Consider the following 17,903-nt stretch of genomic DNA (forward strand, 5'->3'; position numbering starts at 1 on the left):
GCTGTCCAACTCCTCTGGGAGCCTCACAACTAGAAAATAACACATACAAAGTAATATTAAAACCCACTAAAACAGTTTAAAACAGTTTAATTTACTTTTGCAAGGGGTGCAAGAATATATCAGAACCATTCTAGGGATGTGGGGTACAGGAAAATGTTGGGGACCCCAAACCCACACTTTTAAGTCGCCTGAACCACCCCTACTAATCACTCCCAGCCAACGCTGTCTGGAAATGATAATGGGATTGGTAGTCCCAAGGTGAGGTGGGGAAGAGAAGCGGGCACACTGTGTCCAAGAGATGCTGTTCTTGCCAGGAGGGCTTGTTTATTATTATTATTGCGCGACAGAAGGCCGTCTGGCAGGAGTCGCAGCCAGGCCAGGGCCAAAAGGCCTCCTAATAGCTCCGGCGCAAGCGTCGGAGGCTTCGGAGCCTTGGCGAAAGGGTCCCCTCAGAAAGGACGTCGGGGGTTGGAAAGGAGGCGCAGCCGGAGGCCGAGCGCGAAGGGAAGGCAGCTGCGGCAGATTCCCCCTACTCCCCCTCCCCCCGCCCATGGCCGCCCGCTCTCAGCCGAGGGCGGAGTTTCCCCGGGTGAAATTGCTCCGGGTGCCGCCGCCGCTACGTTGTATCTTCCGCGACTTCGCTGGGCCAGGGAGGGAAGGAAGGGAAGGAGGAGAGGACTCCTCTGCCTGCGGGAGGAGGCGGGCGGCGGCGACGGCGTTCCCGTTGCAAAGCCAGCGCCGAGGCCGCGCGTCCTTTCCGTCTTTTTCTTCGGCGGCTTTCCGAGAGGCCGCGGCTCCCCCCGGCTGAGCCCGCGCGGCCTCTGGAGCTGGCGGAGGGCTCCCCTCGGGCTTCGGCTCGCCCCTGCTCCGCCTCCACCATGTCCGTAGCCGGGGACGGCGGGGCGGGGACTCCCAAGGCGCTCCCTTCGTCCGGACCCAAATCCCTGCAGGACATCGCGCACCCGCTGGCCGCCTCCAGCAGCGAGGAGCTCAGCGTGGAACTGACGCCCAGCCCGGATTTGCAACTGCCCCGCAGCATCGCCGACAAGGTAGTGTGTCCAGAGAGCCTCCCCTCCACTTCTCCAGGGAGCCCTCCGGCTCGGGCTATTTGGGAAGAGCGCGGCCCGCTTTCCTTGCATTTCGGGGGAAGCGAGGATCGGCCCAGTGACCGAAACGTGGACGGGTAGTGGTGGTGGTGGTAGGGGGTTAGCTACTACTCCCTCTAGCCAAAATGGTGCTCTTGGATCTGCTGTTGACTAAGCTTGTTCTCCTCGTTGCAGCCCCTTTGTTGGGCGGGGGAGCGCAAGTTTCCGTGCAGATCGGTGGCTATTATTATTATTATTATTATTATTATTATTATTATCATCATCATCATCATCATCATCATCATCATCATCATCATCATCCCATATTATATTGGCATCCTTCAGTCTCGAAAGACCATGGTATCATGCTCTGGATTAGAAACATAGAAACATAGAAGATTGAGGGCAGAAAAAGACCTCATGGTCTGCCCTTATACTATTTCCTGTATTTTATCTTAGGATGGATATATGTTTCCCCTCCCCTACAAAAAGATTGAAATTGAAGGGATCCAAAGACGGGCTACAAGAATGGTGGAAGATCTTAAGCATAAAACTTACCAGGAAAGACTTAATGAACTCAATTTGTATAGTCTGGAGGAAAGAAGGGAAAGGGGGGACATGATCAAAACATTTAAATATGTTAAAGGGTTAAATAAGGTTCAAGAGGGAAGTGTTTTTAATAGGAAAGTGAACACAAGAACAAGGGGGCACAATCTGAGATTAATTGGGGGAAAGATCAGAAGCTACGTGAGAAAATATTATTTTACTGAAAGGAGTAGATGCTTGGAACAAACTTCCAGCAGACGTGGTTGGTAAAACCAGAGTAACTGAATTTAAACATGCCTGGGATAAGCATATATCCATCCTAAGATAAAATACAGGAGATAGTGTTAGGGCAGATATTATTATTATTATTATTATTATTATTATTATTATTATTATTATTATTATTATTATTATTATTATTATTATTTGCAGGGCTTGTGAGTTTAGGGGGGGCGTCCTGTGGAAGCCATCCAAATGGGTGCTGGTGGTGGGGCTGTGAAACATCAGGATAGCATTAGCAATAGCAGTTAGACTTGTATACTGCTTCACGGTGCTTTACAGCCTTCTCTCAGTAGTTTACAGAGAGTCAGCATATCGGAGTCCTCATTTTACCGACCTTGGAAGGATGGAAGGCTGAGTCAACCTTGAGCTTGCTGAGATTCCATCTGCCAAACCGATGGCATCCAGTGATCAGCAGAAGTAGCCTGCAGTACTGCAAGGGCGTTATGGTGGGATTCATGGACCTTGGGCAGGGGGTGTTGGTGCAAAGCTTGCCCTGGTCTTCCTAGACCTGTGGAGTTAGATTGTAAACAATACTGGGTGGTGAAGCAATCTCTGTATCGAGGCAGTTTGGGTGACGCTTAGAGGGCAGGTAAATGAGTTGCTCATTTGTGTTGTCTTCCCTGTTTTCAGGAAAAAGGTTTCCCCTAACACACTCACTAATCACATGTGCAATATAATATACCATCAACCTAAAAATACAATACAATAATAAAATTTTTGAATTGGGTAGCCCTCACCTCATAGCTTCAAGAAGAGGTGTAACTGCATGGTTGATTTAAAAAAAGAAATTTGATACACTATAGCAGTGATAACGAACCTATGGCATGGATGGCACAGGTGGCACGCGGAGCCATATCTGAGGGCACGTGAGGCGTTGCCCTATGTCAGCTCCAGCACGCATGTGTGTGCTAGTCAGCTGATTTTCGGCCTTCTTTTCGGCCCTTTTTGCTCTCCTCAGGTTTTAGGAAAACCTCCTGGACCCTGGGACGGCAAAAAACGACCCAACGGGCCTACCAGAAATCTGGAGTCTTCGGTGAGGCCTGGGCACATGCACAGGGGACAGTGTGGAGGGTTGTGTGCATGCATGGAGGGAGGGCACTGCCTTATGGGTGTGGGCGCACATATACACGTTGTTGCACACCCTTTTGGCATCCGAGCTAAAAAAAAAGGTTCACTGCATTTTATAGTGGTATCTCTACCTATGAATGCCTCTACTTAAGAACTTTTCTAAATAAGAACTGGGTGTTCAAGATTTTTTTGCCTCTACTTAAGAACCCGAGCCCGGAAAAATATCCCAGCAAAGGTGAGAGCGGCACGAAGGCCCGGACAGTTTCCTGCCATTCCCCCTTTTATCCCGGCCATCTCGTGCTTTTCTGGGCTGCCAGAAGAGCCTTTCGGAGGCTTTCGCAGCCCAGAGCGAATGGAGGGAGGCGTGTGCTCCTCGCTGCCTCAGAGTCCCTCTTTTTTTTTTTTTAAGCCTTAAAGTTTTGGATTATTTTTATTCCCCTCACCTCACCTTCTTCCTTTGGCAGCAGCTATCCTCCTCCTCTTCTTCCTCCTCCTCCTCCCACCCAAATTCCGAGCTTTTCTTTCTTTCCTAATGGGTTTGCACACATTATTTGCTTTTCCATTGATTCCTATGGGAAAAAATTGCTTCTACTTAAGAACTTTTCTACTTAAGAACCTGGTCACGGAACAAATTATTTATTTTATTTTTATTTATTAATCAAATTTGTATGCCTCCCCTCTCCGTAGACTCGGGGCGGCTAACAACAGTAATAAAACAATATAAACAAATCTAATATTTAAGTTAATTAAAAAAAAACAATTTAAGAAACCAATCATACATACAGACATATCATGCATACTTTTTTTATAAGCCTAGGGAGAAGTGTATGTCTCAATCCCCCCATGCCTGATGACAGAGGTGGGTTTTAAGGAGCTTACGAAAGGCAAGGAGGGTGGGGGCAACTCTGATATCTGGGGGCAGCTGGTTCCAGAGGGCCGGGGCCACCACAGAAAAGGCTCTTCCCCTGGGTCCCGCCAAACGGCATTGTTTAGTCGACGGGACCCGGAGAAGGCCAACTCTGTGGGACCTAACTGGTTGCTGGGATTCGTGCGGCAGAAGGCGGTCCCGGAGGTATTAAGTTCTTAAGCAGAGGTACCACTGTAGTTTTAAACTGAAGTCAAATGAAAGTAGTAGCTGCTCATACCTTTCCCGATTTGACTTTACCATGTGCTACAAGGAAAATTGGGTCTTTGCCTCCTCCTTATCCTTCTTTCCCTTAAACTATTTACTACTTTTGAGTAGGTGTGATGGAACAATGGACGTTGTCTGCAACTGTTCCCCTTGCAGCTTTCTGTAAAGTTTTACTCACAATCTTTAATGTAACAGAACAGCACGGATTGGGCTGACCACCAGTGACTGATGGTGAGGCAATAAAGAGAATAAAAGGAGACACTGTGCTGCTTAATAGCCCTCTTGCACTGAAGGAGAATAAGCAGAGTAATTACTCCTTGCAGAAGCAGCTGCTACTCAGCTGGTTGCTTGAGCGCTCTCATCAGTGAAAGGCCATGTGAGGGTGATGTCACTGCATCTTTGTCAGAAACGGGGAAGCGACCAACAAGAGTGGCTGCAAATAGTAATCCGCTTTTTATTCCGCGGGTTGCCTAGAGAAGGCTGTAGGGATAACCATGTCTGCCTTTTTTTTCTCTCTGCCCCATTGGTAGACTGCAGTAATATCTTGCGAATAGCTTGACCTAAAATATTAGAAAAGGCAAACAGCATTGCACCGTCTAGTGTGTTTTGTCTTCGGCTCGGTGTGTTATGTGGATCCACCTCTTGCAGCTTTATTCAAATGTATATGGCTGTCCATCTCACAGGCTGATTGTGGGCAGTGAGTGTGCAACAATCCAATAAAACAATAAATGTAAAAGTTATCTAAATTCATTATTTTTTAAAAAAATCAAAACAATAAAAACACAACTGAGCAAGAAAGAATAATAGATGGCAGGATGTTAATACCCTGTTTCCCCCAAAACAAGACATCATTTATTTCTGGGTTCAAAATAATAATAATAATAATAATAATAATAATAATAATAATAATAATAATAATAATAATATATTAGATTTGTATGCCGCCCCTCTCCGAAGACTCGGGGCAGCTCACAACAATAACAAAAACAATATAATAGTAATCCAAATCTAATATTAAAAAAGTATATATAAAACCCAAGCAATTAAAACCATACAACACATGCATACCAAACATAAAATATAAAAACCTGGGGGAGGTGTCTCAGTTCTCCCATGCCTGGCAATATAGGTGGGTCTTGAGTAATTTGTGAAAGACAAGGAGGGTGGGGGCCGTTCTAATCTCCGGGGGGAGTTGATTCCAGAGAGCCGGGGCTGCCACAGAGAAGGCTCTTCACCTGGGCCCCGCCAAATGACATTGTTTTGTCGACGGGACCCGGAGAAGGCCAACTCTGTGGGACCTAATCGGCCGCTGGGATTCGTGCGGTAGAAGGCGGTTCCGGAGGTATTCTGGTCCACTGCCATGTAGGGCTTTAAAGGTCATTACCAACACAATATAAAGCAGGGTTTTATTTTCAGGGAAACACAGGTAACAGTGGAGCTACCTCATGAGTTCACCCATCCCTTGAGGTCCTCTGGCCTGCTGGGATAACTAAGTTCTTAGTTATGTTTTTTTGAGACAATACAGACTGATGCGTTGCTAGCCATACTCCTTTCTTTATCAGAGCTGATGTGAAATCATATTTAGCAACAGATATTACTCCTTTATAGATTGGAGCAGGATATCTACAAGAGGAAGTAATATGGTTAGAATTAAGGGCTAAGATGTACCCTTATTCTTCTTTGATGGTTGCCCTGCTAACTCTAAGAATACCGTATGCATGATATTATGTCAAATTTCCTTGACCTAATTTTCACAGTTGATGTCTGTTTCTTGAGAAATGGTACCTGTACTGACGGATGTGTTTTATTACAAGTACAGGTATTTCCAAGCTGTTGTTCAAAATTCCAGCCTCCCAAAGTTGGTGATAAAAAACAGCCTATAATTTCCAGCATAATAAACAAACCACAATGCTATGCATAAACCATTAATTTAAACCAGGCCAGCTGTAAAAATAAAATAAAATCTGACTCCAACATGTAACCAGCTCAACAGCTAATGAATGAATGACCTTAATTGTTCAGGCAACATTAGTGACTGTAACAAACAAACTGAATATGAAATGGTTCAGGTTTTTTTACAATTTGGAAACCACAATTTAAAAGAAACCTAGAAGATCCTTTTCAAATGGGCACACCCTTTAGTGCATGTTCAGGCCTTAAGGTCTTAATTGAGGTTATTGTACAGGCAATAACTACAGTAATCACAGAGCAGATGCATTATATTAACAATTCTTCATGGTTTTTGCTGAGGTATCAAATAGGTTTTGCATGTGAACAGATTCACATTCATTTTGCGGTCGTGAGAGCCCTCATGGGGCTTCCTAGATTCGCCCACATTTCTGCAACACTCTGTGGCCTGCATTGGCTGCCGATCAGTTTCCGGTCACAATTCAAAGTGTTGGTTATGACCTTTAAAGCCTTGCATGGCATTGGACCAGAGTACCTCCAGAACCGCCTGCTACTGCACGAATCCCAGCGATCAATAAGGTCCCACAGAGTTGGCCTTCTCCGGGTCCCGTCGACCAAACAATGTCGTTTGGCGGGCCCCAGGGGAAGAGCCTTCTCTGTGGCAGCCCCGGCTCTCTGGAATCAACTCCCCCCAGAGATTAGAACTGCCTCCACACTCCTTGTCTTTTGTAAATTACTCAAGACCCATGTATACCGCCAGGCATGGGGGAGTTGAGACACCTTTCCCCCAGACTTTTTTTTTTAATATATATTTATGTTTGGGTATGTATATGTTGTTTGTTTTTTTAAATATGATAGGGTTTTATGTGCTTTTTAATATTAGATTTGTTTTCGCTGGAATATTGTTTTTATTATTGTCGTGAGCCGCCCCGAGTCTTCGGAGAGGGGCGGCATACAAATCTAATAAATTGAAATTGAAATTGAATTGAAGCCAGAATTAGCCATTCCTCAAGAGCCAGCTTTGCAACTTTTGCTATAAACTAGTGTACCAAGCATCTTATTCCTGGAGAAAGATCTACCTTCCAAATGATCTGGATTAACTCAGTTAGAAACTGCAAGTATGTAGTGTTCTATCGAGGGGCATAATTCAAAGTTCTCTTTTCAAGCAGCGTTTGTTCAGTACAACCAGAGTATACAGCTGTACAAGTTGAACTGAGGTTTTGACCATTTGTTCAGTGATGGTTTGAAGTTGCAACACAGGTGAAAAAAAAAGTGAGGTCATCTGTTCTTGAAGTTGCTCCCATCATATCGCCCTCATGGTCATATGATCACAATTCAGGTGTTTGGCAATTGACTTGTATTTACAATGGTTGCAGCATCCTTTGGCCTTGTGATCCTAGATTGCAACCTTCCCAGCTGACTTTGGGCAAGTAAAATCACTAAAATCAACTGGATTGCATAATAAAAGTGTGGTTTACTTAACATTTTGGTCCCCAAACTTGGCAACTTTAAGACTTGTGAACTTCAACTTCCAGAATTCATAGCTGGCTGGAGAATTCTGGGAATTGAGGTCCACAAGTCTTAAAGTTGCCAAGTTTGAAGACCTCTGACTTAACAACGATGGTAAAAATGATACAATTTGGTCATATGATGACATGCTTAAAAAACACATTGCTTAGGGACCAAAATTCTAGTTCTACTTTATAAGTCAAGGACTACCTGTAATCTTAATGGTCTGGGGGGGCTATTTTAGCAAGTGTTCGTCTCTATTTAGGTAATATTGCAATGTATAGATCCATGATGGTGAACCTATGGCATGCATGCCACAGGTGGCATGTGGAGCCATAAATGCTGGCATGCAAGCCATTGCCCTAGCTCAGCTCCAATGTGCATGTATGTACCAGCTAGCTGATTTTTGGCTTGTGCAGAGGTTTGGAAAGGCATTTTCAGCCTCTGGGGATGGGTGGGTATTTTTGTCCTCCCAGGCTTCAGGGAAGACTTTGGAGCCTGGGGAGGGCAACAAATGGGCCTAACAGAAGTTGGGAAGCGGGGTTGGGGGGGAAGTCACGCATGCACAGGAGGGTGGGGTGCATGGGGGGATTGAATTATGGATATGGGCAGGTGTGTGCACTCAATAGCACGCACATGTGCATTTTTTGCATCGGGGGGGGGGAAGGTTCGCCATCACTGGTATAGAACAAGTGTAAGAAAATATTTCTTTCCTGGAGTGGAAGAAAGAACATGGTGTAAGTCTGCCTTTGATGTTGGTCCCCTATATGTTAAAAAACAACTATGGATGTTGGAGGGGATGGTGTTTTTATCTGGCCTCAGGAATTTAACCTATGCAAGTAGTTCTTGCCTAGCAATCAGAATTGAGACTGGCAGTGCTTCGGTCACTAACTGGAAAATGTTGGCTATGACAGGGACTTAGTATTATTTGTTATTTGGTTGTTAAGCAAAATATGTGACTGCGGCTTGAGATTTTACTTTAAAGCAGGGGTGTCAAACTCAAGGCCCTCAAATGCTTAGATCTTGTCCATGGGGCCACCATGGAAAAAGCGAAGGACTGGCCCATGGTGCCTCTGCCAGCGAAAACAGAGCTTGCGAGGGCTGTGGGGCCCCCTCCCAACTCCGTTTTTGATGACAGAGGATTGCAGGAAGCCGTCACAGCCAGAAACGGATCTTGGGAGTCCATTTTCGCTGGCAGAGTACTCGGGCTGCCACAGGCGCCCCTGACACAAGTGACATTGAGCTGGCCACGCCCACCCCACCTCCCTGACGCGGCCCTCAGTGAAATCAAGTTTGGCACCCCTGCTTTAAAGCATTCTCCAGTACTTCTGCTTGTTGCAAGCCAGAATTGATAGCAAAGCTAACAGTTTGACTGTTTTTTTAACATAATGGGAGCTTAGCTTATAGTTTTAATTAATTATATTTGTATGCACATTGTTTGTATTGTACCCTGTGAGCCGCCCCGAGTCTTCGGAGAAGGGCGGCATACAAGTCTAATAAATAATAATAATAGTAATAAAAGCTGTTTTTATTTATACTGTCATAACTTTGAATAATTGCTAAATGAGATAGTTGGTAAGCAAGGATCACCTCTAATGTTGAAGACAAGAGTGAGAAACTAGATAATGCCGAATCAGTACTTAATATCTCCAGACAAGGTAATAGATTAGAATTCCAAGAATCTTTAGATCAGACTTCTCCAGTGTGGAATAGAATAGGGATAAGGAATAGGAATGTTTAATGTTTCCAAACGTAAAATAATACACTTGGGGAAAAGGAATCCTCAATCTGAGTATTGTATTGGCAGTTCTGTGTTAGCAAAAACTTCAGAAAAGAAGGATTTAGGGGTAGTGATTTCTGACAGTCTCAAAATGGGTGAACAGTGCAGTCAGGTGGTAGGGAAAGCAAGTAGGATGCTTGGCTGCATAGCTAGAGGTATAACAAGCAGGAAGAGGGAGATTATGATCCCGCTATATAGAATGCTGGTGAGACCACATTTGGAATACTGTGTTCAGTTCTGGAGACCTCACCTACGAAAAGATATTGACAAAATTGAACGGGTCCAAAGACGGGCTACAAGAATGGTGGAAGGTCTTAAGCATAAAACGTATCAGGAAAGACTTAATGAACTCAATCTGTATAGTCTGGAGGACAGAAGGAAAAGGGGGGACATGATCGAAACATTTAAATATGTTAAAGGGTTAAATAAGGTCCAGGAGGGAAGTGTGTTTAATAGGAAAGTGAACATAAGAACAAGGGGACACAATCTGAAGTTAGTTGGGGGAAAGATCAAAGGAAAATATCAAAGGAAAATATTATTTGACTGAAAGAGTAGTAGATGCTTGGAACAAACTTCCAGCAGACGTGGTTGGTAAATCCACAGTAACTGAATTTAAACATGCCTGGGATAAACATATATCCATCCTAAGATAAAATACAGAAAATAGTATAAGGGCAGACTAGATGGATCATGAGGTCTTTTTCTGCCGTCAGTCTTCTATGTTTCTATGAATAGGAGAAAAGTAGGAATAGAATTAGGTGCTCAGGTGAATGATTGCCTGAGGTGAGAAAACTGTCCCTGTGTCTAATTGTTTTGGCCTGTGATGCCTTGTGGCGTCATCCTGAAGGGAGTTGAAACAGTTTACATCCAGAATATGAGGGATCTGCAGATATCTCTTCAATCCTCTTTCTGACCCGCACAATATTCAGGTCTTCTCTGGAAAGTTGGTTGATTGCAATGATTCTTTCTACAATCTTAACTATGTCTGTTCTTGTCCTATGCCAAGCCAAACTGTTATAGAAGTACATATGAAAAGTTTAATAATTCCTGTGTAAAACCATATCAATGGTTCCTGGAATAGTCTGAACTTCCTGACTGACGAGGAAGAACATTTTTTGTGGTGCCTTCTAAATGATGGTTTTAATGTTAAATTAAAATTTAAGTCCTGGGAGATTATAGAACCCCGCAGTTTAAAGGACTCTATTGCTGATACTGTGCTGTTGAATATGGTAAGTGGTGGTAAAATAGCTCTTCCTAAAATCCACTCTCAACTCTGCGGATTTAAGCATATTGAGCTCCAGATTGTTACGGTGCAACAGGGCAAGTTGTTCAAGCTCCATCATTAGGCTGATTAATCACCATCTCTAATGAAGCCAATGACTGCTGTATCATCTGCAAACTTCAATACTTTAACAGAAGGATCCCTTGAAATCCCATCTCGGTCCAATCTAGATTGATTGAATAAGGAAATGCTTGATTTAAAAAAGAAATAGTTCACAGATTCTGTTGCCATGATGGCAAACCTATGGCATGAGTGCCACAGCTGGCACATGGAGCCATATCTACCGGCACGTAAGCCATTGCCCTATCTCAACTCCAGCGTGTATGTCTGTGTCCACCAGCTGATTTTTGGCTCATGCGAAGGCTCTAGGAGGGTGATTTTGGCCTCCGGGGTGGCAGGGGAGAGCATTTTTGGCCTCCCTAAGCTCCAAGAAAGCCTCTGCAGCCTGGGGAGAGCAAAAAGGGGGCCTACCGGACCTACTGGAAGTCGGAAAATGGGGAAGTGGGAGGAGGTCATGCACGCCTGCACAGGGGGTGGGATAAGTGGGGGGCTTTGAATTATGGGCATGCACACACATGCGGTAGCGCATGGTCGCCCTCTTTCAGCACCCAAGGGAAAAATGGTTTGCCATCACTGTTCTATTGCATCAATCTGCCTCACTTACGAGTGTACTTACCAAGACTTCATTGAGAAGAACTGTATCTCATCTGCTGCCAGAGTAACATCAATACTGCTTGACTTTTACAATCTGATAATGTAGGTTGCTTTATCCTTTTCAGTCAATATCAATATGGGGAAAGTTAATTATGGTAACTGCAATCTGATGCTGGATATTGTCCAGAGGTTAATCTATGTATTTTAAGTCAACACAGAGATAATGATTTTTCCCCTCCCTCTAAAATAAAGTGTTGGTTTAGGTGATTACAGGCTTTCATTTACAGCTAATCTTGCAGAGGGAACTTGAAAGATTCAAAGTAGTGATAATACCTCAATGTTTTAGTAAGGTATTAAGTATCGCTGGATAGCATGGAAGCTATTAATTATTCTTGTCCTCTTTAGTTGTAAATTAAAGAATGTTGAATTGTTCGTCCATATTGAAAAGAATAGATATGACTACAATGAGAACTGAAATCTTTTAGCTTATTCTTATAGCTACCGAGTTTTCAACATCTCTTTAATCTTGTCTGTGTTCAGAAATGAAGGAGGGTTGAATCTGGGAATTCTAAGGCCGAGGGTAGAATGGGAAATTAAAAAATATTGGAAAGGAAGGCAGTGGAGAACATAGTTGCCAAGAAAACTGTCTGGTTATTTATTTGTTTGTTTATTTATTTATTTATTTATTTATTCATTCATTCATTTATTAGATTTGTATGCCGCCCCTTTCCGTAGACTCGGGGCGGCTCACAACACAATAAAAACAGTTCATAACAAATCTAATAATTTACAATTTAAGATATTTTTAAAAACCCATTATTAATCAGACATACATACAAGCATACCATACATAAACTGTATAGGCCCAGGGGAGATATTTCAGTTCCCCCATGCCTGACGACAAAGGTGGGTTTTAAGGAGTTTACGAAAGGCAAGGAGGGTAGGGGCAGTTCTAATCTCTGGGGGGAGCTGGTTCCAGAGAGTCGGGGTCGCCGCAGAGAAGGCTCTTCCCCTGGGGTCCACCAACCGACATTGTTTAGTTGACGTGACCCGGAGAAGGCCCACTCTGTGGGACCTAATCGGTCGCTGGGATTCGTGCGGCAGAAGGCAGTCTCGGAGATATTCTGGTCCAATTCTGGTTATACCTATGTAGTCATCAGAAGTCAAGCTTAACTTGATGTTTTTTCCTTTCTGATATTGCTGAACCAATGCAGTAGCAGGGATTCAAATTTAGAAAATCCATAATCAAATTCCAGTGTAGAAAAGCAGAATATGTAGCTGATGTTGTGATGTGTAGAAGTAGACATGCTTATTTGTCAAGTTGATATAAACACTTAGAGGGAAATTGAAAGTTTCCCTAATTTCAATGGAACATATGATACAATAATTGACAGGTAACATTATAAACATATTGCAAAGATAACATAAAGATCTGTCCTGATAGACAAATATTCATTTCCCATAAACTATCTTTCAGAGATGAGAGAAGAGGAAGTCTGGGCTGCTGACTCTTCTTTGAATGACTCATTTAGGTCATTTGCAACTATTGGGATGTTCTGTGCCTCTCTAAGTTACCAACTTCTGCTTCTCCCACAAATACTCTATTAAGATTATATCTTGCTAAGTTGGTGAGATTTTATCTAGTTTTATCTGTGCAGTTTTTAGTTGCATGCAGTGGAAAGTCAGTGGCAGATTAATTGTGCTCTTTAGTTATTGGGTGTTAACACATAATTAAAGGTTAAGCAAAACCTCAAGAGATTGTATTGCATTTCATGAAAAAGTGAACTCTCTAGAACAGTGCTGGCAAACCTGTTGGGTTTAGTGTGTCAAAAATTCAGAAAACGTCTAATATGACTCTGCTGGTGTGTCGCCCCTCCTCCTGCATAAAAGAGAAATGATTCTTTACATATTCATTTATAATTTGACGAACCTCTTGTTCACATGAATGCAGAAGTTGATTTCACACGCTCACTAGATACTGTGCTTATTTTGGAGACTGTGGTTGCAGATATCCTGTGTGCTTGCACCTTGAAGACAAGTGCAAACTATCACCCCGGGCAGCATGTTGAAGACAACTGAACGGTGGGACTGCCACATTTCCTATCACATTTTTAAGTTACCCTTTCATGTCACCACCAGTCACAATTCTCAAGATGACAGATTGCATGCTGATACAGATGGCGAGAATCCATTTTAAGCTCTGACTGGTGCAGGATCACATATTTCTTTAGTTTTTGTTCAGTATCTTTAGTAATTCAGAGTGATTGTCAGGTGTTGGTGAATGGTGTGTCACTCAAAGCATTGTGGCATATCACCTTTGACATGCATGTCAGAGGTTTGCTCTCAATACTCTTGAAACATTCAGCTGGGCATAGGGTTATTGTCCAGTGGTTTATTTGTATACCTGTAGCACTGGCACAGAATTAGCAAAGTTATCAAACAAAACTTGAACAAATAGGACTTCAGATAGGGATGATGAAAATTCTGTACCACATATTCTTCATTCAGAGAGAAAGTTACTATCCTTGTTTTGTTGTTTCCCATCTTGTCTGAGGAAAAAGGAGAGTTGATCTAATTTTCCACTGGAGTTTTTCCAAGATTGTAACAAGGTACTGCTGGTATTATCTCTGGACATTCTCCTTGCAGAAGAGAAACATACAGCTACAGAGGCTGATTTTCGCCTGAAGTGGAAAAATGACATTTTATTTATTTTATTTTATTTTATTTATTCTTTGTCCATTATACAATACATATGAAAGAGAATAGACATTAAGTAATATATATAAAGATAGGAAGTAAAAAAGAAGAGAAGTAGATAGGAAGAGAATATATATAGAGGAGAGAATATATAAGATAAAAGGGAAAGGAAAGACAATGATTACAGGCTTTCATTTACAGCTAATCTTGTAGAGGCAACTTGAAAGATTCAAAGTAGTGATAATACCTCATTGCTCTTTTCTACTTCTGTGGAGGAAAAGAAGGCTGGCTTCTTTTCCATGAGCATGGGAAATGTTATTTTTTGGGGAAGGGGTATTCATATCTGATGCATTCATGATATTCTGCTTGAAGATAAAATCCACTGAAACATTCTAACATTCTAACAGTAGTTCCATGTTTTGAACACCAATAATAGAAAGGTTTTTACACCTTACCCAGTTTCAAATGAGACTGAAAGTCTTGGTTCAAAGCATGGGACATAGCATAAAGCCTGAAGTTTATTTATTTAATTTATTTATTTATTAGATTTGTATGCCGCCCCTCTCCATAGACTCGGAGTTAAGAGTGTGCAGGTAAAGACCATCTCATATTGATGGTTGAGATGTTACTTGATATAGAAAAAAATACTATACTGTATATGCCAAGCACAATGATGCTAGACCTTGTATAGTAATAGAATGTGCCAACCACTGGTTAAATGGAATGATACAGGAAAGTGACATTGCATCACAATCTTTCTTATTAACGAAAAGTTCTTATTTCAAAGAAGATTGCACTGCCGCATAGTTTCTGCTTTTTCTTGAGAAATGAGTTACAATTGTTCAACAAACCAGATAACCTCTCTAGTAATTTATATGATGTAAAAATGAGCCAGGGAAAAAAAAAGTCTATGTGGATTAGACTGGCGAACACGTATAGGAGTTACATAAAAACAAGTGTATTTGTAGTTGCAATTCAGATGTGATGGGAATTGTGACGAACTCTGATTGCTTTAAGAGCTGTGGTAGCATAGTGGGTTAGAATGCAGTGTTCCAGGCTAATTCTACTGACTGCCGACTGACTGCAATTCGGGTCTTACCATCATCAGCTCTGCAGTTTGATTCCAATTGGTTCAAGGTTGTCTCAGCTTTCCATCCCAGTAAAATAAGGACCCAGATTGTTGGGGGACAATATGCTGACTTTGTAAATCGCTTAGAGAGGGACTGTAAAGCACTGAAGCAGTGTATAAGGTTAAGTGCTATTTCTATTTCCGTTAATACAAAAGCCAGACAATGATCTTTTTAGTATTCTTTGTTTGGAAAAATATGTATATTTGTAAAGAATGGAATTGGTGGTTTCTTTCACAGCACGCTAACATTTTTTTAAACTCAAAGATTCTAAAAGTATTAAATCAGGTGATGCAGATGTTTGGTGGAAGGTAACTGTAATCACATTAATGCTGCTGGATACTAGTTATGTTGAGATCATGGATACAGGTCCTCAGTATAACTGGAAGACCAGAATAATTTCTAGCCTTTCTTCCATTGCTAATTATTTTCCTCTGGTATCCTTCTTTAACAGAGCCAACAAATCGGCTATTTCCTTTGCCTGTCTATAGGTGTTTGGTCCTCTTTAGCTTTTTTTTACCGATATGGAGAGAGTATTAACCAGATTAGCTGCCCACTTTTTACATGCATTTGGAGAATGAGTTCAATACAGTGGTACCTCATGATATGAATTTAATTGGTTCCAGGAGGAGGTTCGTAAGGTGAAAAGTCCGTAAGACGAAACAATGTTTCCCATAGGAATCAATGTAAAAGCAAATAATGCGTGCAAATCCTTCAGGAAAATCCCAAACTTTAGAAGGGAGGCAAACAGAGGGCAGGGAGAAGCAGCTAAAGGGGGCGGGTGGAAGAAGCAAGGCTAGGCTAAAGGGTGAGTGGGAAGGAAGAAAGGCAAGGGGGGCACCCCTCCCTTTTCTTCAAAAGACACTCTTTCAGTGCCTGTGGCTGTTCTCTGCAAAGTCTTTCCTCCTCCAAGCCGCCCCTCCCTTTTCTTTCTTTAAAAGACACCCTTTGCTGTTCTCTCCAAAGTCTTCCCCCCCCAAGCCGCCCCCCCTTTTCTTTCTTTAAAAGACACCCTTTGCTGTTCTCTCCAAAGTCTTTCCCCCTCCAAGCCGCCCCTCCCTTTTCTTTCTTCAAAAGACACCCTTTGCTGTTCTCTCCAAAGTCTTTCGCCCTCCAAGCCGCCCCTCCCTTTTCTTTCTTTAAAAGACACCCTTTGCTGTTCTCTCCAAAGTCTTTCCCCCTCCAAGCCGCCCCTCCCTTTTTTTTCTTTAAAAGACACCCTTTGCTGTTCTCTCCAAAGTCTTTCGCCCTCCAAGCCGCCCCTCCCTTTTCTTTCTTTAAAAGACACCCTTTGCTGTTCTCTCCAAAGTCTTTCCCCCTCCAAGCCGCCCCTCCCTTTTCTTTCTTCAAAAGACACCCTTTCAGTGCCTCTGCAAGCACGCTGGTCTACTTTTAATGCAAAGTCTTGGGTTTGTAAGGTGAAAATAGTTCGGAAGAAGAGGCAAAAAAATCTTAAACACCGGGTTCGTATCTTGAAAAGTTCGTTAGAAGAGGCGTTCGTAAGATGAGGTACCACTGTATTATCATTTAAAGTATACTTTATATGTACTGCAGTATATATGCAGTATACTGTATATGTACTGCAGTATTTTGATTTCATCTTTGTAATATAAGCAGACTGTACGTAGTATGATAGGCTAGAAACTTTTTTTCTGGCAATTGTTTATGTCCTCTGCTCTCATGGGTTAGGTTAGGTTAGGTTTATTGGATTTATATGCCGCTCCTTTCCGCAAACTCGGGGCAGCTCACAACAATAATAAAAAACAGTACGGTACACAATACCATGAGTCTCAGTTGTTTTAAAAACTGGCAGTTAGGCAAAATTGACAGTAGCATGCAATCTGTGATGAGTAAGATATACTTTCAGTTTATTTCTTTAATAAAGAAGCAACTAAAAAGGTAGAATTGTCTTTGTTTTTTATTTCAAACTATTTTTAATCCATGTGCAATTCTGCAGTTTGCACCGGGAGATGGAAAAACACAACAAAACAAAATGTTATTGGTTCCTTTAAAAATGGCAGGACTGTAGGCTAAACTGGAAAATGGAAAAAAACATCACAGAAGAAAACAGTTGCAAAACACTAATTTATCACTGCCCAAAAAGCTATGTGTTTGAGTTCATTAAAATCTCAGGAATTAAGCATCACATATTTTACCTTTATGTACAGACAGTGCTTTCTGGAACTAAAAGATAATTTTTAACTTGTCAGAAGAAAAATAAAGAGAATCAAAGACCATGTTAAAAACTCATGAGTTTTGAGAACAGAACATTCAATTTCCTCTTAGGATCATGCCAAACCTCTTCCACACCATACTCTTGTGGGCATGGCTCAGACTTAAAAGAATTAATTTTTGGAAGCCATCAAAGTGCCTTTAAAATGGCATCCAAAGGAGGCTCAGCATGCTCTGGAGGTGGAATGAAACACTCCAGAGTTCTATGGAAAATTATTTTCCTGAACTGGTGCATTTTACATATCCCTGCAGAAGGTAATAAATATCCCTTCCTTATGCCAGTGATATTGATTTACCAATCTCAGAATTTCCAGAGGCATAGAACTGGGCATAAGAAGAGCCAGGGTGGCGCACCAGGTAGAGTGCTGTACTGCAGGCCACTGAAGCTGACTGTAGATCTGAAGGTCAGCGGTTCAAATCTCATCACTGGCTCAAGGTTGACTCAGCCTTCCATCCTTCCGAGGTGGGTAAAGTGAGGACCCGGATTGTGGGGGCAATATGCTGGCTTTGTTAAAAAGTGCTATTGCTAACATGTTGTAAGCCGCCCGGAGTCTAAGGAGAAGGGCAGCATGAAAATTAAATGAATGAACGAACAAACAAA

General features: G+C 42.3%; 1 protein-coding gene across 1 annotated transcript in view; it reads left to right on the forward strand.

Annotated features, from left to right (window-relative positions):
- The first annotated feature begins 283 nt into the window (after positions 1-283).
- SNX30 (sorting nexin family member 30) overlaps positions 284-17,903 on the forward strand; it is a 43,600-nt gene continuing 25,980 nt past the window's right edge. The window contains exon 1 of the mRNA XM_070742442.1: positions 284-1,049. Coding sequence (XP_070598543.1) covers positions 879-1,049 — 171 coding nt within the window. The 5' untranslated portion in view covers positions 284-878. The remainder of the gene's footprint in view (positions 1,050-17,903) is intronic.

Source organism: Erythrolamprus reginae, chromosome 2 (assembly GCF_031021105.1).
Source record: "Erythrolamprus reginae isolate rEryReg1 chromosome 2, rEryReg1.hap1, whole genome shotgun sequence".
NCBI lineage: Eukaryota > Metazoa > Chordata > Lepidosauria > Squamata > Dipsadidae > Erythrolamprus > Erythrolamprus reginae.